The sequence below is a fragment of the Marmota marmota genome, unplaced genomic scaffold (genome assembly GCF_001458135.2).
Source record: "Marmota marmota marmota unplaced genomic scaffold, marMar, whole genome shotgun sequence".
NCBI lineage: Eukaryota > Metazoa > Chordata > Mammalia > Rodentia > Sciuridae > Marmota > Marmota marmota.
The window spans coordinates 28,752,580-28,778,819 of NW_026000174.1; the positions used below are offsets into that span (position 1 = coordinate 28,752,580).

General features: G+C 33.9%; 1 protein-coding gene across 11 annotated transcripts in view; it reads right to left on the reverse strand.

Moving 5' to 3' along the window:
• LOC107158126 (SRY-box transcription factor 6) overlaps positions 1–26,240 on the reverse strand; it is a 290,105-nt gene that overhangs the window by 170,409 nt on the left and 93,456 nt on the right. For all 11 annotated transcript variants that reach the window (XM_048788408.1, XM_048788410.1, XM_048788414.1 and 8 more), the window contains 2 exons: positions 24,053–24,225; positions 20,930–20,998 (listed from right to left, as the gene is read on the reverse strand). In XM_048788408.1, coding sequence (XP_048644365.1) covers positions 20,930–20,998; positions 24,053–24,225 — 242 coding nt within the window. The remainder of the gene's footprint in view (positions 1–20,929; positions 20,999–24,052; positions 24,226–26,240) is intronic.

Sequence of the window (26,240 nt, forward strand, 5' to 3'; positions counted from 1 at the left end):
TGTGTATTGGCTGGTGATGTGACATATACTTCTCAAGTATGCGGACTTGAAAAAAAATTTGAAAATGAGTGATCTAGGTTATCTTCAAGTTTCCTTCCATTCAAACCAGTCTAAGATCCTATAGATTTTTTTGTTTTGTTTTGTTTTGTGGTGCTGGGGATTGAACCCTGGCCCTTGTGCATACAGGGCAAGCATTCTACCAAGCTATACCCCAGCCCCTTAAGATCCTACAGATTTTGATCATATCTTTTTTTAAGAAAATATTTTTAGTTATAAATGGACACAATATCTTTATTTTATTTGTTTATTTTTATGTGGTGCTGAGGATCAAACCCAGTACCTCACACATGCTAGACAAGTGTGCTACCACTGAGCCACAACCCCAGCCCCTTGATCATACCTTTTGTAAGTGAAAATATTTAATTAGAAAGACAAATTATACTAGGTACATGTATGGCTATGTAACAATAGATTCTGATTTTATGTGTAACTATAATGCCTCAGTTAAAAATAAATAAATGGAAGACAAATGGGGGGGAAGGGGATCGGGAGGAAGGAAGAAAGGAAAACAGTAGTTCTCGGGCTTGAAATGGAGAAAAATATGTTATTTGCATTTATAAATATGTTAAAATGAACCCTACTATTATAATGCACTGAAAAATTTTTAAGAAATTAAAAATGACAAGCAAAAGAACAAATTTATGAAAGGGAATGAATATGTTGAAAAGATCACAACTATTGATAGGACATAAGATCCTAACTTTTCTGAAGGCTAAGTATCATTCATCAAAAAACAGTCTAAACCAGGCTTGAGAAAGTATTTCAGGAAAAATAAATCCAGTTATTTCAGGAAAAATAAGATCTGGAAGGAGAAAAATCTATTTTTTCCACGCATACTTTCCAGATCAAGTCTAAAGATGAAAAGGTCTCTCTTAAAGTAAAAAACAAATCTTGCCAATAAATCTTGAGTAAAGTCTTCAAAGTTATAGGTTAAACCATTCTCCTAGGGCTTTGACAGTGCATGGTTTTGGCCTTTAAGCCTAACCCAAAGAGAAGGTGAATACAAACAAGATAGCAGCCTGCAGTGTCTTCCTCTGTGGCTCTGTGAACTGTAGTTCATCATGTGAGATGTACTTTGTTCTCTGTGAAAAGTCTGGGCATTGACAGGTATACTTGTGACACAGCCACAGACTCAGGGCTCATTCTGATTAAGGTCCTCCATCTCTGAAAGAGACCAATCACCAGACACAGAAGAGCTGAGCCTCTACAATCTCTTGAGTAACACATTAACCATATCTTGCTCATAAGTACTGCACAATAAATACTATGTTTGACAGAAAGCAGACAAAAGTCTGTAGTCTCTTATTTATCTGTTACTTTTAATTTTCATTCATTATAGTTGGTGAACCTTTAGAATTTAGCTGTGAAATTTATAATCAATATTTCTATACTTACTGCATATATTGTACCATTGCTCTTACATTTAAAAATGCATGGACCTTTTGTCTCTCTGATTCCCTTGAAAGTCTTCAGAGAGAAAATAATATGTCTAATATTTACTACATTGCCTTTATCCCTAGCTTTCAGTCTCATTACACAGAGCAGGAATTCAGTGAAGGCTATGAAATTAACTGCTTCTTTTTTTATTTATTGCAAACCACAGTTTTGTGATAGTTGATTACTAAAATAATAAGTAGTCAAACACTGCTTTAAAAATCTTCTTTTGGAGGAGTAATTTTCGGTGTATTTTTTCAGGAATTTCAACAAGTACTACTATTCTACTTGGTGTGATAACTTGCAAGTCACTAATAACTATCATCACATTCAAAGGATATACCATTGATGTTGTTAGAGCTAAAATACTTAATCTATGATCAGTTAATAGAGCTAAAGAATCTTATTAAATAAAAAATTCAACATTTTATTTGATATGATTATTATTCAAATGTCTCTTTTACTACACCATGAGTTTCTTCAAGGCATAGACATTATCTTTTCAACCATGGTGTTCCCACTTAGTGCTAAATTACTTAATAAATATTTAAAGAATTAAATTAACTTTGCCACTCTGAAGATTTTTGTTTTTAACAGAATATAAGCAAGAACCATCAAAGTTATAATGCTTAATAAACTACAGTTATAAAAACCATATCCCTAACCATTCCTTCTGGAAGTTTCCCTGAAAACAATTTTATTGCTGACTTTCAAAAACTACTAGTAAAGTTCAGTAGTGCTCAGTGAAGAATCCTAAAGAACTAAATACACAGGGTTTAAAGAGGTAATATTTGTCAATGATTTATAAAAGTTCCTAGTATATAATAAGTACCAAATATTAGTAATATATTTAAGCATTTTTAGAAATATGAATTATTCACTAATTTAGAGAGAGAAATGAAAGGAAATGAAATTTTATAGTATAAATGCAATCACAGGTTCTATTTGCTACTTCTAAGCATTTAAACTAAACATTGTCAATCAAAACATCATTAAAATGGTTTATATAGATCAACTATGGACTGTTTATTTCATTGACATTACCAACTTTAATCAAGGAGAAGTTGAATAGGCAATGCAACAGCAAACATACCTCAAAATTGGACAGACTCAGATCACTGTCTAGAGAATTCAACAAAATCCGAAGTTTGCATCATTCTATTAATTTGCGGATCCAGGAGCTAAATATATTAATATAATTTATTTCATATATGTAATTTTGCAATATTTGCTTCAGTAAGTGATGAATACACAAAAGACGGAAAAAGGAATAATTGAGGGTCACTCTCTTTATCCAGTAAAATGATTTAAGATTTCAACCATAAATTCAACAATCCTCATTGAGCATTTGCCATGTACAAGGTACTAATCTAGGTGAGACAATAAAAATGGTCTTCAAGTGCACTCTGATCCTGTAGAAGGGACAAGACAAGCACAAATATCTAAAATACAGATCAGGTAGTAAGTGTTATTAAAAAGGTACAGAGAATCTGGAAGATCAGTAGAAAAAAGAGAATTCTGCCTCGGGGGACAAAGGTGATGGTGATCACTTAAAAACTTCATGGAACTAGGCATTAATGAAATTATAGGTTTTTAAACAGTAAAAATAAATGTGAGGGAAATTAAGGATATTCCAAGTAGGAAAAACAATTTGACAACTGACTTGAAATGGGAAAGCATGTTATGTTTGGGATATTATACATTAAAAAGTTCATTAGCTATCTAGAAAATAGTCAAGCTAAAAATAAGAATAGTAACTATGTTATGGAGAGACATCAAGTTCCAGCTAAGAACTCTGAACTTTGAAAACCATCCATACACTGACACTGTCAAGGGTACATTTTCAGTCCTTATATCTCATTTCAATTCCAGACTTGTATATCTTACTGCCTTCTCAACATCTGCACTTGGATCTCTAAAGTATTTCAACTTAACACTAAACTCCTCATAGGTTTCCTCAATGTCCCAGTTGTGGTTATCTGTTTTTCTTATAGTTTCCCAGTGAATAGAATCTCGAGCAACGTCAATTTTTTCACAGTTGCTTGAGTCCAAATCTTTGAAGTCATCCTTGACTTTCCTCTTTCTCATTTACTCCAAATCTCCTTGGATTTATTTTGACATTTTATCTAGAGTCTAATTACTTTCCCTACCTTTTTTGGGAAGGGGCCTAGTTTACCTTCCAATGGTCTCCCTGTTTTTATTTTTGCCTCTTTCAGACTATTTGTAATTCAGTAGCCAGAATGTACCTATTGAAACCATGTTAGATCTCATGGCATTCTTTTCAAGAGCCTCCCATCTCACTTGAAGACGAAGCTGATCTCTGTGATCTCATGTCCTTTGCCAGCCATATTAGTTCCTTGATATTCCTTAAACAGAGCTGGCTTGTTCATATTTTATGAATCTTTACAACTGTTTTCCCGTGTTGCCTACAATAGTCTTTCTCCACATATCCACAAGTCTTGCTTCCTCACTTCCTTAGGGTCTTTGCTCAGATGTCACCTTCTCTTCTAAGTATTTACTCAAGTACCATGTTCATAATTGCAGTGCCTCCTTCTCACTCCCTTCCCCCTTCTCTGTTGTTTCCCCATAGCTGTTCTCCTAACATGCTATACTGTTACTTATCTCCCTTTATTGCCTGCATGCCCACACTGGAATGCAAACTAAGCAGGGCAGAGATTTTTGTAGACTGCTGTAGCCTACAAGACTAGAAAAGTGTAAGAAATGTAAGTATCTAAAAAATTAGTTAAATAAATCAAAATCATAATCAAGAAGTCTCAATTGGAGACTTTTAAGCAGAGGAGAAACATAATGAGAAGTGTACTTAAGGAAGTAGAAAGGGATGGACTGAAGGTGAGGAGAGAATATAAGACTCCATTTCAGTAGTTTGGTCATAAGGTGAAGATAACGCAGATCCTGTTAGTAACAGTGGGATTGGAAAACAGAGAATAGATATGAGACATTTTGATCTAAATTGGACTAGAATTGGCAAGTCTATAAAGGCATAAAGGAAAGACGGGTTTCAAATGTTGGAGTGATGATGTCATTTATAAGAACAGGAAAAATAAAAATAGAGGCAGGTTTATAAAGCAGTATAGATTGTCAATTAATGGAAAGCAAGCTTAACTTAATTAATTCATGTCAGAAATAAAATCCCAGAATTTTTTTATCTGATTTCTAAAGATCCTATTTTTCATATTTAGATGTACCCCAAATGTGGAACAAAGATAGCTTAGTCATTAGTTTAAGTGAGTTGGCATATGTTATTTGTACTAAAACATGAATTATAATGGAAACCACAATACTTCTGTGTAGAAAGCAAGAAGACTAAGGAAAAGCATTTGGGAGGAAACGACTTTTACTTTTTTCTTTGTCAAGTCACACAGTCACCATAAGTAAAGATACCACTCCATTTCCATCAGTTAGATCATCATGGCTGTATGCATGGCTTACTCTCAGGATTGTTCATACACTAATGAGAAATAGTGGTGGAAGATAAAACTATAGCATGAAGATTATGTTTTTTTTCTGCTACAAGTGCTAATGGCATACAAAAATCTGATTGTTTCATGAAGAACACTTTGCTAAGTAAATGCAATCAACTGAGTTCTGTCAGTTGTACATCATTTACAAATAAAATCAAAAGTTTCCCTACTTTTTCTATCATGCCACATAGTGTCTATCACATACAACAAAATGTCCACATGAAATGATGTTGCAGTGTCTGGCTTTGTGCCAAAGTATCATATTTGAAGATTTCCTGATTTTTTATGTTAAATTTTAAGTGTAGACTTACAATGTTTTGGGAGATTCTTAAACATATTTGTTTTTGATACTTTGCAATCATGTCAATTATTTCATTTCATAAATCCATATTTTATTCTTAAAATAGAAGTTTAGAGTTGAAAGAGATTTTCATTTACATATAAGTCTTTGAAAACAACTCAAATAATTGATATGCCCCACTTTAAAAGTGTACAAACCTGATAAATCGGTTTATATAGCGGTTGTTCATACTTAAGTAGTCCTATCTTTGTAATATAATAGGTGTCATACAAGTACACTTGAATGTTTATTTAGAGATAATTACCTAATGAAAAAGATATCAAGCTTAAAAGCAAAAGTACAGAAATTTAAAGATCAGTAGTTAAAAATTAAGATAAAGGCTAATAAGATAAAGTTAAAAATTAAGACAAAGACTATAATACAAGTCAACAGGCAAAAATGATTCAGTTTACAAAGGCTTTTAAAATAAAGATTTAAATGTAAACATGTCTATAGTTTCCAACATATGACCCTTTAACAATATGGATTTTTCCCCAGAAATTGAGACAAACTAAAATAATTATAGTTTGAAACACCCACAGAAAATGCTGAAGTAAAGATCCCCTCCACATTTTAGGCAAGTACTGTCAAAAGAAAGAGTTCACAGTGTTGCCAAGGATGCTGCTTAATAAATAGTTTAAATTCCTTCCACTTGAGACAGAAAAGATCCAGAGTTTATTAGCCTCTCCCTCCCTCTCTAGTGAATTAATATTCCGTGATATTCACCAGCACTGTTGTTAGGGTACCTCTTTTCAAGGAGCAGAGATCAGCAAATGGCTATTTCACAAAGAATAAAATATACCCTTGTAATTTTAATGTGTGTTTATGTAAAAAAAAATGTGGTAGATCCATGTTAATAAACCTTGAGTAGGAAAAAAAAATAGTAGCTAAGCCATGGTGAGTAATTAGCCTTTTAGCATCCTCTTTCTTCAAGAATGCTTCCTCCTGTGCTAGTTCTTTTAAATAGCTCCAGTCCTGGCTGCCTTTGTTGGGCTTGGAAATTGTTCACATATGAGAAAAATTAAGCCCTCATTTAGCAGAGACACATGCCTGTCAAGACCAGAGGAACAAAGACTAGTCCCTGGGGCCTGTTCAGCTCCCAGAGGCTGCCACTCATTCTGTTAGCAATGCTTACCCTTTACAGAATGTGTATAAAACCCAATAAATCATTTCATCTGCTGTGCTTAATACATAAGGGCTCTGACCATTTTCCAAAGTGTTTTCTCTTTCTTATACAACTTCACAGCTAGTTAAAAAAAAAAAAAAGGACTTCCTATTCTTTTTTTTCCCCTTCAGAATGCAATAGACTTCTTTAGTCAAAAAGGTAATGAAAATGTACATCATCAACATAAATGAAGGCAGAGTTATCTCCTTAAGATTTCTTCCCAAATATCTCTACCACACTTTATGGTTAATAATTAGAACATTCATTTTGTGAACTGACAGTACATCTCCCAAATGCTTTCAACCTAGCCTCAGGAGCTAGCCCTGGCTCAACTGAAATGGTAAAGGACCAGAATGGTACAGACTTGCTGTCCTATTCAAATTTAAGACATCTGCCCCTTTGGAGCACAAGGGCAACATGTTCTCTCAGGGCAGAGATCAGAAATACTACTTAACAGCCAGCTCCTTTTACTAGGAAAGTGAAATGGCCTTCTTATAAACCCAACCAAATACCCTTCATACATTCTCATTTCCAAGGAAAATATAATGCTCTTTTCAGAAAAGACCACATTACCATTTATGTAGAACTCTTCTGTGTACTGTCCCCCACCTCATCCCCTTACTTCTCCCCCTGGAGAAAACATGGAGACTTTTAAGACTTTAAAAGTCTTCCAGTTTAGATCTACTCTTATCCAAAGTAGAGGAGAAAAGGGCTATGGTGAAATGAATGTTTGTCGATAATTATTAAAATAAATACTTCATTTAAAAGTAAAATGCTTGCTTCACCTGACTGTGTTGCATGTAGAGCAAATTTACCAAGGGCTCACTCTAGCAATGTTAATCTTTCCACGGACACACTGGGAGTTTCAGGGCTGACAGCTTCAATTCTCAAGATGCCATGAACCCCCAAATAAGAAGAAGCTGGTAGCATAGCATCACCCTACTCAGCAGGGGGAGAAAAAGCAGATCTGGATTTGATAAGTAAAACCAGATCAACCCAGTGGATATATGATAAAGCCCTTCAATTAATGGGGACCATAAAGAGTCCAAGAAGCCAACAAGGCAGCAGTTTCTTCAGAATCAGTTTCATTCATATCTAGTTAGATATTAATCAGATATGCAACTGGCACAAACACTAAGCAAACACAGATAACTTATATATATGCCTCAGCCTAGGAGAAACAAACTGAAATAGAAGTGCATCAGACTCTTTTTACATTCATATTTATGTATCATTCCCGAATGATTTATCATTTTTCAAATAACAAATTATTTTCATTTTTAAGCCACAAATCACATCCTGCAGGCCTTAGCAGAGGCAGATGTCAGAATGTGGTAGTACAACAAAATTAATTAAATAACCCTTGAAAAAATAAAACAAAGTTTATTTATAAAAAATGACATTAAGGTGAACTGCCTAATAAGAACATGGATTTGCTTAAATAAAACATTATATGGCTCTGTTTTAGATTCATCCCTAAAGCCCTGAAAGATATTAGAATTTTAGTGAGTAATTACCCTATTTACTTCAAACAAAATGGGAGGAAATCGGAAAACCATATTAAGCTCTACCACACATCAGAAATGAAATTCTCTCATTTTTTATCTTACAACCCAATAAATAAATTGTAGTTGGAAAATTTATTGGTACTAGAAGATGAAACTGAACTAGTTAGAAATGAGGAAATGGCCCAAAGAATATCAACCTCAACAGTATCCTTCAAGCAAGAATCCCATTCTAGGAAGCACAATCAAGAAGTTTCCCCTTCACAGCCTAATTGTTTTCAGATAGTCTGAACCCCTCTCAGCACTACCCCCACCGTTAGACAAAGTCCCAGTCACTTAACACATCTCTTTTCAAATGAAAATACTCTCAGGTAAAAATAAGAGAGACTAGGAAAAGGTGTTACAGGCTATATTTGCCACTGACATACTTCAATAGGATATGCTGTAATTTCCTGCAATTAATACCTTAGAAAAACTTTAAGGATTTTTTTCCAAAAATTATAATATTTTACTTGCAATAATAAATTAAGTTTGTGTCACCCTTTCCATTATATAGCCCTAATGCCAGGAGCTGGTCATTGGCTGCAGGAATGTGTTTGCTGTAGCCTGAAAGCAGGTATTTATAGACCCTCTTCCTAAATGTGTTTTTCTAAAAATCCTCCCGCAGCCATCATTTCATGTGGTAAGCATTAGAAGCCATCACAGTACCCCACAAAGGGAAGACATATTGGACCTCATAATTTCGCCTAAGTAGACACGGCTTATGCTATGGTCAAACTTGATGTTTGCCTTCAAGTTTTGTAGGCAATGATATCTACCACTCCCTCCTTTTTTCTAGGGTCAGAGTCCATTCCTACCATCCAGAATCCAAGGTCAGAGTTGCAAGGAATTTTACTGATAATCTTTAGAATCCTTATTCTAAATACATGGCAGAAGAATCATTTGCCAGAAGACATGTAGTTAGTAGCAGAACAAAGACTAGGCACAGACATCCTGAGTCCAGGTCCAGGCTTCTTCCTGTCACTGATCTAATCTTATGTTACTCCTCTAAATACCACTTTGTCTCCAAGTTGGGGCTGCATAACTTCCACAGAAATTCGAACAAGTTCAGCTGATTCAGTAATCTTCTCCCTACCTCCTCTTTTCCTGGGTTTGAAACTGCGGCTTCTCTAAGCCAAGGAGAACTTTAAAAATCTATTGAATTAACTGAAAAAAGCAGGCAAAGTTGGTTGGGAGCATGAGTAAGAGTTAGAAACAGGTATAGCTAACTGTAAAACAGACCGAAAGCACAAGATATCTATCTTTGCATATTTATTTCCAACAATTTGGAGACTTGGGTGTTTTTTTTTTCTTTTTCTTTTATTAACCAGAAGGACTATTTGTGATTTAAGGAGTGATGGCAAAGTGAAAGAATGGATGCCCAGTCCTTTTTAAAAACTTGAATAATAATAAAATCCATTATAAAAGCACTGCATTCTCTTTCAGTCCTATTCTTAGTGCTTATTTTAATGAAGGTAAGATCCTACTGCATTTACATTATTGTGTTATAGGTTTTCTTTTTTCTGCTTAATATTGTGCTGAAAACATTGTCCTAAATGATTAAGAATTACTTTTATTAACATATTCAACAGTCCACAACAGCCCATAAACAGTTAATTTAATAAGTTTCTTAATATTAAGCTTTAGAGTTCTTTTAATGTATGTTTAAAATATTTAATTTTTTCTTATATAAAAACAATGTTTTTAAACACTGAACTAAAATAAGAAAAATTTATTTAACTATAATTCTACTACTTCAAGACATTTGCCTTGAACATTGTATTTATAACCACTTGATGTATACAGTATATCATGAATCAGGATCTCTACAATCATGGCTCAGAATTACTGAGAAGGAAAGATACTGCATCATAGAATTCAGATTACCTCTTCTATTAGGCCACCATAATCTGAACTCTTGCACAAGAGATCAATAGGAATTTAAGAGTTCCAAGGATATACTCCCATCCTAAGATGGAGTCTAGGAGAAGGTCCCCTCCAGCAGATCTGATGATCCACATTAAAGTTAAATCAGAAAATCTTAATAGGAAACCAAGCTTAAGAGCCCTGGTTTTCACCATGGGATTATAGACAGTCCAGCAATGAGCTGGAATTCCTGCAGTGGTGAACTACTGGTTCCACTATTGTGAATTTGATCTGGTATCTCTAATCATCTAAGACTAACTGTTAGCTAAAACCTAATAATGAATATGGTCAACCCACTTTTGCTTGCCTCAATAGGCTTTGTCAAAGACAGAGAATACCACATCAACTAATGGTGTCTCAACTCCATCTCACTTTTTTTTTAAACATATAATTTTTTAGTTGTTGATGGACCTTTATTTTTATTTATTTGTATGTGGTGCTGACAATCGAACCCAGTGCCTCACGCATGCTAGCCAAGCGTGCTACCACTGAGCCCCAGCCCCAGCCCCTCTATCTCACTTTTAAACAATAGACATAGAAACCTAAGTCTGAACAAAGCATTATAAAGAATTAAACAGAGTAAGGCAGAGAGAAAAGCTTGAGTTTTTCCTCTTCTCAAACCTCCTTTGCTCACCACAAAATAAAGTGATGGCTTTCCATTTCATATGCACTTTCTTTCTCTTCACCATTTTTTCACTGCGGATGCATTTTTTCTACCACTATATCCATTTTATTCTTTCAAACCCCAGATTCCAGCTATTCAATTAATTATTTGGAGGCTATCATGGCATTCAAAGTTCTCAGTGAAATACTGGTCTATCAGTCACAAAATGAAAAAGAAAAAGTCCTTTAGGATAAACAATACCTGAATCAACAGCTGGAGGTCTTTCCTCTTCTTGAAGTTTCAGGTTTTTGCCTCTTTGAGTATTAAATAATTATATAAATTCTAAAGTGCCCTGTATTTAACTAACTTTCTACACATTAACAAATGACTTCTGCCACATACAACTTGAGAAACTATGACTCAGGACTTACATCTTTTACTGAAAAATAGTGCATAAGGAATGTTTATTCCATTTAGGAAACTGCTTCCCAATATAACCATAATTTCTAAAAGGGACAGGAGTTATTAGCCAATCAAGTGGAACTGAAATCAGTTTTTAAATTATTTTCCTTATCCTAGGTATAATACAACCAAATATTGTATAAGGAGAAGCCAATGAATCATGCTATTTCAGTAAACAATGTCTGACCTGTTGGAGTTCCTTAGAATAGTCTGTCCACCTTGTCAACAAATTCGAGCAGGAGCCAAGTAAGCCCAGCTGACAGCCCTTTCCAACTGCACTAAAATCAGTTTTCTGCAGACATTTTAAGAAAAAATTTTCCACGGAAATGTATACATATCAAAAGTCAAGTCTGCAATCTGACTGAGGATGGACTCTATCCTTTTTCTGATCTGTGAATCCCTTAACTTTCATTATGTAATATTACAAACTTTAAATTTTCTGAATGAACTATGTGGTGGATAAAATTAATTCAATGTCACACAGGAGACATCACGCCTTTTACATCATTTATTTTCTTTTATTTTGAATGAGTAAAAATCTCTGACTCTAACATTAATAACTTTGAGTGGAAGTTAGTATATGTGAATTAAAAATGGTTATGTCAGTACATCCCTCAGCATTTAAAAGATATTTCCCTGTGCTATATCAAGTGTCACACAGTATATCAATTTTTATTTTCCATCTCTCAAGTCTGGTATGCATACTGTTTAACTTCTTAAATTCTAAGTATAGACATAATTCACAAAAGCTAGGCAAATGCTTGACTTACAGGAGATGGCATACATAAGATTTATATGAACAACTTTATTTTAAACAAGAAGGACTTTTGCATTTTGTGCTGCTACATCAACTCACTTCATCTGTGTTTAAAAAGCTATAAAATAAATTGGAAAGGTTTGTTTACTATCCTTCTAATTTCACAAGCACTATCGATCTAATGCAAGACCCATTTTAATGTGAAAGGTGAGAATTTGACCCTGTTTTTCCAGACTAAAATGTCATGATCCCTTTTGTACAATTTCCAGGCAGCTCTGTCTAATTTTCAGTCAGCCATTTCTGAGTGCCTGATAAACCTTACTCTCCACTCACTGACAACTGAAATATCTCTGATTTGGCAGCCAGAGAAAATTGTTGTTCTTTCTTTTTCTTTAGATTGTCATGGTGATAATAATTGATTATATGTGCACACATGGATTATCCTATATTCATATGACTAATTTGTGGGTTTTAAATATGCATGCATATATAGACACAAATAAGCATATACATGCACATATCAAATATGTACACGTATGTTTCTTCATTAGGAACTTTGAAATTGTTTCCAGACCTACTCATACAAAAACAGTCATAGTGATGGCAAATAGATAATATGCACTGTGCACTTTCTAGGGGCTAGTAATTATTTCTAATCTCAAAACTACTGTAAGGTACTATAATTATCAATTTTTAAGAATTAGGAAATGCAGGCTCAGAGACATTATGTAACTTGTCTCACAGCTAGTAAGTGACAAAACAGATTAGTATTAATAAGCAGTGGAACTGGAATTTATACCCTGATTTATTTGCTTCCAATACCTGTGCTGGTTCCATACAAATCTGAAACTGCACACACTCAAACATTTCAGGTCTTATTATCTATAAGAATCTGAATAAATTTTTAAATATATATATATATATATATATATACACATATATATTCTAATTATATGTATAAATCTCATTTAAAAATTCATTCAGATTCATACATTCCTCACAGATGTCAAGGTTTAGTCAATTTCATAGAAAATGTTTTTAAAATACTTAAAAAAATAACATTGATGTCCTGAGTCAGAATTCATTCTGTTTGGATATATAAAAGTCAAATTGTGTCTGATAATTTATTTTCTAAAATGTTTTTGATTTATTTTGTAATATCATGTTTCATTTGTTATGTATCTCATCCTAAAGACACACACCTAATAAATACAATCTTATCTTCCTTGTATAATCAAATGTAAATAAAAATAAAGATATTATAAAATAATTTAAATTGTTCAAACCATGGTCCATTATAAGCTTTCTAGCTATTAAGTAAAATAGCTGTGACCAAAGTCTAACATACATTTTAACTGCTCAAGAACTTTTAAGCTATACTCTAATCCTTAGGATGGGTTGATGAATGAATGGATGGATGGATAGATAGATGGATGGATGGACACACAGACAAGCAGGGAAAGAGTCAATCTAACCAATTTAGGATACATTCACATTTAATCTTCATTACCCTGTACTGAGCAGTATGTATCAATCCTGATTGTCCACTAGAATTTCCTATAAAAATTTTAATAATTCCCATGCTGGGACTAAACCCCAAATGAATGAAATCAGAATCTTTGGGATGGGACCCAGGCATTAGTTTGTGGGATTTTTTTTTCCATTGTTGCTGTTTGGGGTTTTTTGTTTGTTTGTTTGTTTGTTTTCTTTCATTTTGTTTTGTTACTAAAGATTGAACCCAGAGGCGCCTAACCTCTGAGCTACATCTCCAGTCCTTTTTATTTTTTATCTTGAGATAGTGTCTCACTAAGCTGGTTAGGGTCTTGATAAATTGCTAAGGCTGGCCTTGAACTTGGGATCCTCCTGCCTCAGCCTCTTGAGCTGCTGGGATTGTAGGCCTGTGCCACTACATCCGTCTGGGATTAGTATTTTTAAAAGGCTTCCAGGTGGTTAAAATCAAAGTTGAGAATCATTGCCATTGAAACTGTTACTCATACTCACTTTTGCCACTTGGAGAAGGTAGCACTAGAAAAAGATTACAGTTATATTCTTTTGTTATGTTTTTCATGGTGGGTATATGCCATAATTGTAGTAGTTCTTAGAGAGAAACTGAGTTTAATGGCAAATCTTCAATATTTTTCCACTTAAGGGTAGTGAATACAATGAGATTTTAGATGTTAGGTATTATCCACATTTTATAAAATAGGAAACTGAAGTGCACTAATATTTATCTAAGCCACAGAAAGATGAATTGAGACCCAACCTGGAATACAAAAACTGTCCTAGACCTGACATCAAGAAATTTGAGTCCCATTTGTGGTGCTAACAATATTCCGGTTTTTAATAAAAGCTTGGACAAGTCTGTGGTCTATGCCTCAATTTCCTTCTGTAAAGTAAAGGATTTGGACTAGAGTAAGAGTTTTCAAATTTTGTGTATCATGGACTGACTAATAAAATTCCAAAGAAAAACAAAAGTGGAGACATATATTAGAGAGTTTTTTTACATAATATAACTACTAGAAAAGAAAGAAATAAAGTAGATGCCATCTACTATCACCATTACTTTATAAAAAGAATGGATATTTTAATTCCAATAAAAGGTAGAAAAAAACAGATTAATAGTAATTTTTAAATACAGCTTTATGATAATCTTATTGTATTGTTCTTCAACAGGAGTCACTACCTCCCCTCTCTAGAAGCAGTGAATGAGGTTCATGAGGAGTTTAAATGATGCATCTAAGCGTAACATGCTTTTGGTTTCCCAAAAGTCCAACAATGAAGGACTGTCTTCATAATGTTTGCCATACCCAAATATCTAACTACTATTTGTTTAAGGTTTTTGACTCTTTCATAAAATATAAAAATATTAAATATACTTATTTCCTAAAGAATTATTATATAACTACCTCAAATGGAAAACTAAAATCATTTTTCATAAACAGAAAATAAAGATAATCATGAAAAGAAAATGTTATATTTATGTAGATTCTAGCTACTATTGCCTCCAAGGCTCTGAGACTGCCATGATTTTCTAGTTCTCACTTACTCAAGCTCTCTCACTTTCACTCTCTTATATACCCTGGGGTGACGGGGGTGGTTAGTATATCCTAGAAGGATACTAAAGACTCACATTAAACTGAGTCCTCAAACAAGAACAAATAGAAGAGAGACATTTTTCCCCCTGGAAGATTGGTTGAACCATCTGTTCCATTCTGCTACATCCTGCCCTGCCTCTGAAGAGGGAAGACACTGCCCACTTTAATTCCAGAAAGAAGCGGAGACTTTGGTTTTCCTGAATATGTAGTATTATGATTTGGGAGAGATCTGTGGACTGATTTGGGAGATAAGATAAAGAATAAACAGTAAGGTAGAAAGGACTGAAATGGTTGAAGAACAAGCATTGAGATTCATCTTCAGGTTTTGGTTCATTGAATAAGACCTTTGTAATAAGGCCACAACTGGAAAACAGGTATCTACCATGCAGTAGCCCATGGGATCTGGTTGGGTCCTTTCTTATTTCTAGAGCCGTTCCAACTTCAACAATCTAGCATGATTAATATGGAGTTTTAATCCATGAAAAGAATTTGTAATTTTGGAAATTGTATGCCTGCTACTATTCATAAATTATAGCAGCATTACCTATTCTTTATAATCCAGAAACTTTATTATTAAAATGTTTGAAGCAGGCTATAGAGCATCTATCATTACTTAAAAAGTTAATTAGATTACATAAAAGAAATAATTAGATTTGCATTTTTATCTTGGTTTTAAACTTCCAAGGAAGATCACAACAGCTTGCCTGTGGGCAATTAAAACCAGCATACAGCAGAGAAATGAAGAGAAGAGAGAGGGTCTGTTTTTCCTGGCTAATTCATGATTGAAGATAGAATTACAAAATATTTTAAGGGCTTGCTGAAGCTGGGGGCTAATCCTAGACTTCTAAGCTTTGTTTATAACACTCATTTTATTGCAAAAGAGTATCAGATAATGTACAGTGCCAATAGAAGTATCAAATTACTTTCAATGGGTTTATTTGGTCCTTTTCAGAAGCTTTTGGAAGGAGATCCATTACCTGATCAATAACATACAAAAAAGACTATTCACTAGAGCCAAAACAGGAGCACTGTAATTGCCTTTTGTTTATCAACGCTAAATACAATTAGCAAAGAGATATAACCTAAGATAAGGATTGCATGAGTCTGGAAGTCAACTCCTGACTGGCTTCAGCTTTTCCCTTGGCTGCTCCAGCCATCTCCGAAAGACAATAAATGGAAGGTTCAACTCCTAAAATTAGAGGTCAATTAGATGCTTAACGATAAAACATATCTTCAAATATATATCTATTATTATTATGGTAGCAAAAAATTAATTAACCAGGTCAAGCAGGCCATGAAGGCTAATGTACAAAGTAATTATTTCTGATCTTCAGACAACTACTTCACATAAAAAGGTAGTCCTTTATTCTTCCCAGCAAATACCTGAAATGCCTACAGTTAATCATATTGAAGGAAACAAAAGGCAAGGTTTATCTTCTTAAAAGATGAGGGTACATCTTGAATGACTTTGTTCAATTGTTTAAGAACAGTCATTTCCTTGCTTATAATATTAGCATCTCTCTGGTTACTACACAGGAATTAAATGTTTCTACATATTTAATGGTGCTTTATCACATGGCAGACATACAAACACACAAAATATACCAAAAGCACACAAATATATTACAATCAATATAGAAAACACTATATGTGAAAAATATTCATATACTCTTAAGACAAAATGAAGCTCAACTGGTTTGGGGAGAAGTAAACAAGCAGTGTGTAGAATTTAAAAGAAAAATTTTTTTGTAAAGATAAAGAGTATCTGCAGGGCTGGGGTTGTGGCTCAGTGGCACAGCACTTGCCTTCCACGTGCGAGGCACTGGGTTCAATCCTCAACACCACATAAAATAAATAAAATAAAGATATTGCATTTAAAAAAAAAGAATATCTGCAAAGAAGCAGCAATGGAATTGGTTCAGGCTTTCAACAGATTGAATTTGCCATTCAATGTATTAGAAGATGAGGGAAGGACAATGAATGTTGTATATTAATCATAGAGAAAACAGAGATAGCATTTCAAGGCTCTTCATAATACTCAAAAAGATGTACGTGTACAAAGTGACAAAAATCATTGGGCTGGCCCAGAAGACCAAATGCCCAAATGAAATCCCAACCATCAGTCCATTCTTAGGAGACTGGTGTTCACATGTGAGAAGAGGATACTGTCTGGATAACACAAAATGCAAGTTACTTGAATAACTCTAAAACTGGGGTCTGAAGAAACATGAATGATTGGATAATACCATTCATCCCTGAAAAAGTAGGTTTCTCAAAGAGATATTTTAATGAGCTGAATTATTTTGAAAGACTAAGTTCTAGTTGTAAAATGCCATTGTTAAATGTAGTCCTATTGACATACTATAGAAACCAAAGAATGTGGTATATTGTGTCCGTGAAGAATATCTTCTCTAGATTCAAGCATGACATGGTCAAATCAAGTTAGATGAATAAATACATGCATTAATAAAGAAATCAGGATTTATAAAACATTGTTTTCCTTAAAATAGTCTATAATTTAATAGTTGATTAAAATACTATAAGTATGCTTCAATCTGTTTTTAACTATCTTATGGATTAAAAGTGAATTTTGTTTGCCAGTTAATATAACTCATAAATAAAATGTTTTGAAATATTGGCAAGTTACTTTATACAGTGGGCAGGAAAAGGAGAATAAAATTACTAAAGCAGATATCTGTTCTTTGGAATTATAACACAAAAAATGATATTCCTAACTTCAAGGATTCATATTCCTTGACCTATTATTTTGCTTTTCATAGACTTGATAAAAATTGTGCTATTTCTGTCCTGGAAATATAAAAAACAGCCTAACTTTTTGGGGCTCCACACCAGGAGAATTATTTAATATGGAACAAATTAGAGGAATTCCCATTTTCCCCAAAGCAAAAACAGGGATTTGAATTCACAAACTAAACAGCCTCCTAAAAGATCTGTTAATATTAAAATATTTTAATAGTAATTTAAATTATTATCATGATATTTTAAATGGAAAAAAAACTCATGAAAATAGTTCTCACAATCATTAATCATACTTGTTCAACACACCTTACATGGTCTTAGAAGTATCTCTTTAAAAGTTTAGAATTTATGTGGGCAAAATTACATTAAAAATTCATACTCAAGGGAGAAAAAATATGAATAAAATTATTTTCAACTACACATATAAGTTTTGTATGATTGCAAACAAAATAAGTATGGTGACTTTTACAATGCTACCTTAATTATGCTTTTTTTCTAATTCTAATGAAAAATACTGTTTTCAATATGTGTAAACCATTCAGGTTTTCATTTGTATCCATTGTAATAGAACATGATGTGTTTGTGTGCAGTTGTTACAAGAGACTAGACACTCTTTCCTTTCTTTCTATTAAAGCTTACAAATTGAAAAAAAAAACAGTACTAATTTAGAAGTCAGCATTCTAAACCAGAAGAACAATCTTGAATGTTACCACCTGATACTTGTGACCCATAACCAATTGCCATAGCTTATTCTTGCTGACCATGGTAGCTAATAGATTCTAGCACTCATGATTTTAAAAGAAAAAAAAATATCAAACTTGCTTACATTTTTTTCTTCATTTGTTTTTAGAAGAGAAATTAAGTTTCATTTTTAATCATTTTGCTTTTTTTTTTCCTGTTTTGTTTTCAGATTGGAGATGCTTCTTTCTTGGGGAAAAGAATGTTTGAAGCATTCCTTAACTTTCATATGTTGTTCAAAAACTACACTAAAATTAGCCCAACAATAATTCCCCTAAATTTGATCACATCTGTGACTTGTCAAAAACCATATTTGAAACTATAGTTAACTTATTCCACTTTCAAAAAATAAATAAAATAAAATAACTAAACATCTAAATATTAAAACCTGCTTTGTAAGTGTCAGAGATAAATAAGTTTGTATAAGGAGTGTTTTTCAGCATTTGAAAAATTCTTTGAATGGTCTCATACTGATAAGATAAATACTGACAAGATAAGTCATGAAGCAGTTGCTCAGAACAGAGTGAACTATAAATATAGTCTTATTGCTTCATCTTATTTTTTTAAAATATAAACTCTTGTTATAAAGAGTCCCATTTTCTAACATAAATGTAACTCTGACATTGACTATTCTATTAAAAAACTTCTATTAAAAAGCTTCTATTAAAAAACTTGAAAAAAAATTATTCCTGTTTTCTCAAATTGAACATTCAGATGAATATTTTAAGATCATATTCTGTAGTCTTCTGAAGAAGATATCAATTGCATGCAGTCAAGTTATAACTATAAAATTGTACATGATCAATAAATACTAATAATATTTTATAAAAATAATCTGAACTGGTTGCCATTCATCTGAGGTTCTCAGTATACCACAGGAAAACATCAATTAAGACAGCCAGTCAATACAAACAATACTAGACAAAGAAATAAAATATAGTAGAAATAAGTAAAGAAGTAATAAAGAGGGAGTAAAAACATTAATAATAATTAACTGATACAAGAATATCTCTGGAAACTTCTTCCATCCTGCTTTGCAAATAGAAGACACAGAGAACTAAATGATTATGTTATTTAACACCTACTGAGTTCTTAGGGAGGAATCTAGAGAAAAATGTAGGAAGCTACAGGCTAAAAATCTTGACCTTAACAGTAGGAAATACACTGAAATTTTTAATAAGGGTAGAAGAAGGGAACGCCTGGACAGTTATTTAATTAAGGATCTCAGCATGAGTCATAAAAGCGATATCAGGATGAGAAATTATTTCAAGATTTAATTGTAGAGACTGACCATCACAAATGACAAAGACATTCTATGTTGCCTTATTTGGACTCTTTATTTTGAAACACATAAATTTTAGTGTGGACTATAGAATCAGAGCACAAACAAACAAAAATTAACTAAAACCTACTAGTGAAGTTGGCTGGGCAAAAAGCCAAATTAGGTAAAAGTACTGAAGTAGACTTCAGTAACTACTACCTGGAACACTAAAAATGACTATTAACAAAATGAAGCAAAAATCTGAGTTAAAAATCACTGGTGTTCATCAATTAGGTAAAAGATTAAACTATGACTTTATGCTTTTGATTTTTTAAATTACAGCAAAGCATGATATTAACCTTAAGAAAAGAAATAATCTAATTCAGATTATGCTGGCCCAAATAGGTTAAATCACAGATTATTGTAGGTTAGAAAAATATACAGCAACAAAGAGAAACAACAATCTGTGGTAAGTATAACTCTGGAATCAGTATTCCTGAGGATTAATCACCAAACAGTTCCTTGCTCTAGGACTTTTGAGAACGCACACAACTATGTTCCTACTCAGAAACAGAAACCACTTCTCTCACTTATCTCAGGTAGCTATTAGTTGAATTAATTAGTATGTAAAGGAATGACAGAAATCAGACCATCATCTTCCCTTCTCAGACTATTGCAATTGTGATCTAAGTAGTTTTACAGGGCCACAAGAAAAAGAAACTCTGTAAATTAAGTTATAAGTATTCAGGAACAAGTTTTTCTTCCTTTCTAGACTGTAAACTCCTCGAAGACAGACTATTATTCATTAACCTTTATTTTCCCTCAGCATCTAGAAGGAACACAGTTAATATTTGTTCAGGAACAAATAAATTATTAACAGTCTTTTCCCAGATTCTTCTCATAACTGGCCAAATCGATCCTAACAAGTAAATAAAAGTAAGCTTCTCTCCATGGTACTATTACATAATAAAACACAAAGGAGAAAATAATTTGTGACAATAAAAGTAGCATCTGTATGCTGCCTTGAAAACCAAGAAGATTTCAAGTTGGTTGTTTTTAGGCAAATGGCAGAAGAAAAAAAAGATAAGGTTTATTCTGCTTACACATCACATAAGAATGCTTTGACCACCACCTAGTCAATATTTTTTACATCCACTTACATAATTGTGTACTGCATCCTTGAATAACAACCCTATTGGTGCTGTTTATAAGGCAAGGGTGCATTTGCAGCATTTTAAATTCCATTTTCAAGGAGGAAAGTATGTAAGTATAATCAGACAAGAGTAATAAAATACACTGACCTGGATCTGTTGCTGCAGGAGATTAATTTTGTGCTGCTGTTGCAGAAGTTGTTGCTGTTGTCTTGCAATCTATCAGAAATAAAGTTTCATTAAGTTAAAATGAAATGCTTACACCTTTGCCATTACCTCAGGTATCTCTCCTGGAATTACAGGAATGCTTTACTGCACCTCTATGTGAAAGAATTCCTATAAAATGAGAGGCAGAATCAGAAAGTTGAAAAAAGAAACATTTTGGAACAGGTGCTATCTCTCTATCTATAGGTGAAAACCACCCCTTGTATTATATTTGTGAGCAATTCGCCTATATCTGTACTGGTTAGTTTGATATCATGGGACTTTGGAAATTCCATCCTTATAAGGACAGGAAAACTCTGGCCACATTGTTCTAAAGAGTTTAATTTGGGTGTAAAAAGTAAAATCTGTAAGCAAAGACAAGAAAAAGCTTTCTATTACTGTATAATATCATCTACTTTGAAGAAACCTTTTATGATGGAAAGATCTTTAGCACTGATATGCTTAGAAATATTGTCAAATATTGCCATTGTAAAGAGTTAAAAAATGTTAGCTGTGTGCAGGGTGCATGCCTATAATCCCAGCAGCTTGGGAGGCTGAGGCAGGAGGCTCAAAAGTTCAAAGCCAGCCTCAGCAAAAGCGAGGTGCTGAACAACTCAGTGAGACTCTGTCTCTAAATAAAATTTAAAAAAAAAAAAAGGTCTGGGGATGTGGCTTAGTAATCAAGTGCCCCTAAGTTCAATCACTGGTACCTCCCCAAAAAAGAGTTTAAAAATGTTTAGTTTTTCTGTTGATGTTATATGTATCTGCAAAGCATTTGAAACAGCTGTAATTTAACATTTATCCACTTATTCTTTCCAGGGGACTATGCTTATTTTACAGTAAAGGATCCACATATAGGTTTTACATTCCTTTTGCCTCACCCAACAATCTAATTCAACATCTTAACATATTATCTGCTCTAACAAACAAATATTAACCATTTAATGCAAGCCCTGCAAGAAGAAAGAATCTGCCCCTCAGGAGGGCAAACAAGGTCCTTAGCATAATGGTGTTTACTATGAAGCATGAGTTAGGCATCAGGCTGCTTATTGCCTCTGAAATGGAGCTGCTACAGTTTGAAGTCCAGGGAGATGCTCCTTATTTGGAACATACTCACTGCTAACCAAAGCCAGAGAGAAAAGTGGCCAAAGAACACTTATTGAAGAATTTGGTTTAGTGGAGCCTGGTAGGCAAGTGCTAAAGTCTTGTCTTTTCATTTCTTCTTATTCCAAAAGCCAGTGTTCTAGAATAAGATATGCTGGAAGTGAAGATGTAAATCAGTCCCAGGCCCCAGCTATATTCTTCCGGAACTTTTTTGACTCTCTAACCTAATGCAGGGGGAATGCCCCAAACACATCTCATTCAGTGTAAAATGACACAATATAGCAGTCTGCTCCCAGATGTTGTTTTCTGATTTCTGGCAATAACTGGCTCATACTGGAATGTGTGGAAAAGCTGCTCCTGACATAGACTTCAGTTTGAGAAATGGAGCTACTCCTTCCCAAAGCTTTATAGACAAAATGGAAACAGTATTTAATCAGGTTGGAACAGCCCACTCTGCTTGTCACTACTCAAATCAGAAATGGACAACTCACTCTGCAGCTCCAGGTATAGATGCTGGATCCTTTGAATATTTATTTCTTCTTAGCAAACTAGTGAAACACCACTAGGCATCTAATATTGATGGCCCCTCCTAAATGATAAAGTGCTGCATAGAAATGCATCCAAAACACCACAGTGCAATTACTATCATCCACTCTAGACGTATGGATTTGACACAGTGAAGTATGGTACATAAGCACCATGTGGCTCAAATTCTGAATTTTATTTGCCAATCGGTTGAGCTACATGCTCGCTTCATTGAGCATGACAACCTAGTTTTAAGTGTCATTTAATTTTCATTTTGAAATATAATTACAAAGTGTTCACTGTAAGATATCACTCGTCTGCAAATGTGTCAAGATTAATTTGTGCTAGCTTATTCACAAGTGTCAATAGTTAATTACTGTGTCATCTCTGGATGGCTAAATGACATTCTAACTTCTGATTTTTTACAGTGTTCCTTTATGTTATTTTCCATTAGGGGCTGAGTCCATATTCCTACATGTGGGCAAATATTCAAGCATATAAAATACCAGACGTCACAACTCATTAAAATCAACAGAGCATATATTGCTCTATATACCCCTATAAAATACCTTTAACTGAAAAGATAATTCCAGTAATAATGTCAGATTCCTAAAAACTGCACATTAATTTGGGTCTGTATGATCTAAAGCATCAGGGACTACTCTATAGGATCATTGTTGTTAGATTAATGTACTCTATGAGACAAGAAAAACATTTGGGAAAGTGATTTATTTTTTAAAAGATACACATTTAAACTTTGCTATTTTTTTCTTTGCTTTTATTTCTAAGTCAATCAAGTTGAATTCTTTTAGGAACCATGTGCTAATTTGTTTTTAATGATTTACCTATGCTATAAATAGTGGCCATGTGATTTATTATCCAAACAAAGATAACTTTAGTGAAAAGGGGTAGGGCATTAATAACTATCCTGGAAAACAAGCATAAACCAGGGATATTTGGAGCAAACCATGATATATGTTCACACTAGCTTCAAAGCCAGAGAAAAATCATTGGATCAGTGAGCCAAAAGATCCTCAAAGTTTTTCTAGAACGGAAGTCCCTTTTACTGGCTAAAAGTAAAGCCCAGAGAAGTCACTTACCTACAATTTAACTACATTGGGATTACCTGCCATGCCTATAAGAAAGAGTATGCCTGAGTAATTAGTCAAATCCAAACCTTCTGAAACAGTATATTATCTAAGTTAGTTAGCCCTGTTGCTATGATGCCTTTCTTTATTCTCCACAAATCTCCTCAGTATTCCTGAAGATTGTAGACTTCCAGAAGGCTTCTTTTTTACCTTCCTCTTTCCTTTTTAATTTTTTTTTTTTTTTTTTACTCTTTGAAGAAAGCTTACAATAAATAAAGCAATCAATGTGACTACTCTCTGAGCTTGGCACATTCCAAATCCCTAGTTTGGCAGCTCCTTTTGCAGGGCTCACCTGTTCTTGCTGTTGGCGAGCAAGGTCCATTTGCTGCCGTTGTTTCTCAATTTGCGAGGCTGCCAGTTTTTTCTGTTCATCGTGCGCTGCCAGGAGCTGCTCCCGTAAACTGATCAGCTGGGTAATCATAGTGGAGAGCTGCCTTTCTTTTTCTGCCAGGCTCTCAGGTGTACCTAAAATGGAAGTGAGAAGAGATCTTCACAAGCTTGAGGAATATCTGAAGGAATCAGGGAAAAAGGCAGATTTTAGAAAGGGACTCCCTTAGACACTTGAAGATCTAGGACAATGACTATAAACTATTGTGAGCTCAGGAATGCCACAGGGTAATTATAGCAATGGAATGAATGCTGGGTTCATCATTGTCCCTGCCAAGAAAAACTACTGTCACCATAAAATTCTAATGTAATCTTCCCCTCTACCTCTAAAAACAAAAGTAAAGCATAAATATCTACCATATTCTCTCCTTTCTACCACACTACCCTCAATCTATCTGACCAAGCTAGGAAACCTATAAATTCATCACCAAAGATCTGCAACTATGAATTATATTAGCATTCCATAATCACTTCTATCCTTAGCAACTAACACAGTATCAATAGCTAAGACATTGGAGGTGCTTAACAAATGTTTTTAAGGAATTTTATGGTCATTGCCCTCAATTTTTCTCTATTGTTCAAAGACGTGTCTCTGAAGTTCAGAAGTCAGGGGTCAATCTCTTGATCATGGAGTGAGTTCTACTGAGAATAAAAACTGTCTCAGGTAAGAAGGGATTGAATGTGATTTTTTTTTTCCCTACGAAGGGATCAAGCTAAAGTCCCCAAGTTCATTCTTAAAGACCACAATGTTGCTTGGGGGGCTCTCTCACCCCTTTGCCATTCATCATTCTTCAAAAAAAAAAAACCACATTTCGAGGTTGAAAAGGTTATGCATAAGGATATACTGTTTAATGAATATGATGTTGCTGAACACTTATGGTATGCACTAATGGTGCTGAACAGTCTTTTTATAGACAAATTGCACAGCTCTCCTAAGTAAAGGGTACAGAATCCTTTTGTGAATCTAAATTAGAGCATTTTACTGCAGCATAAGATAAGAATTTCAACCTACTGTATTTGAGCCACACAGGTTTCATTATGAAGAAATGATCTATGATTTGAAAGCTTTTCAGAAAGATGCCACTAGCTGTCAAAGGGGACAAAGATTGCCAATTTTTGTATATGTGGAAGGAAGACTTCCAACCTCTTTATGAAAACCTCCTTATTCCTGTTAAGAAAGCAGCAGAACAATCTGAGAAGCTAAAAATATTTTAATTATGAATGGCCCCAAGGAGAAAACTTATCTTCAGAGGATGTTGGCTAGCATTTGGCTAGTGCATGTTTCCCACAAAATAAGGATGATCTTGGCAAAGAAGCTACCTTGGGATTATTAATGTCAACCCAGGTCCTTAAAATAAAAGAGCTATCTATATCCTTTTATAAAACCACTGAGATAAAAGAGTACCTAAAATCAAAATTCAAAGAAAAGAAAAATAGCAAGAAGTTAGAAAGCATATTCCCCTGAAAAGGAAAGAAATACTGTAACAAGGCTGGTAACTAGATATTCTTTCTAGCTCCAGAATTGATTAAAATGTGTTTTTACTACAGCAATAGGTAAAAGGAAAAACTTCTTGATCCAGAATCATTAAATCACAAAAATGTAAAAGCAGTTTCCCTAAGGAGATTATAAAATCTCTTCAAAACCATTGAGAAGCTCACTAATGTATATGTCAATGTATACAGGAACAAGAAGATACAAGACAAAAAATGTATTTGTTTACTTATTTCATTAATTTTTAATTCTATAATATATCCTGAATGGTAACTGTGGGTCAGGTACTATAATATCAAGTAACCATAGGTATAAAAGTACACTACAATTAAAATAAGAATTAAAGACAAGACAAATATTTTGGAGGAGCTTTAACCAAGTTTGGAAGGCCCAATTTCAAGGAAGGTAACCTGAAAAAGTAATAAAGAGGAGAATGAATAGGAGTTAGCTAGGCAAAGAGTTGGAGAGTGGCTTGATTGAGGAGCTTTCTAGAAAATATGAACATTGCTGTGGTAAAGGAATTACAACCGAAAAAAAGGATTATTGGAGGGTGGCTGGTGGTCAAGGAACTTTCCAGGAGAAGCAAACAATATAGTCAGAG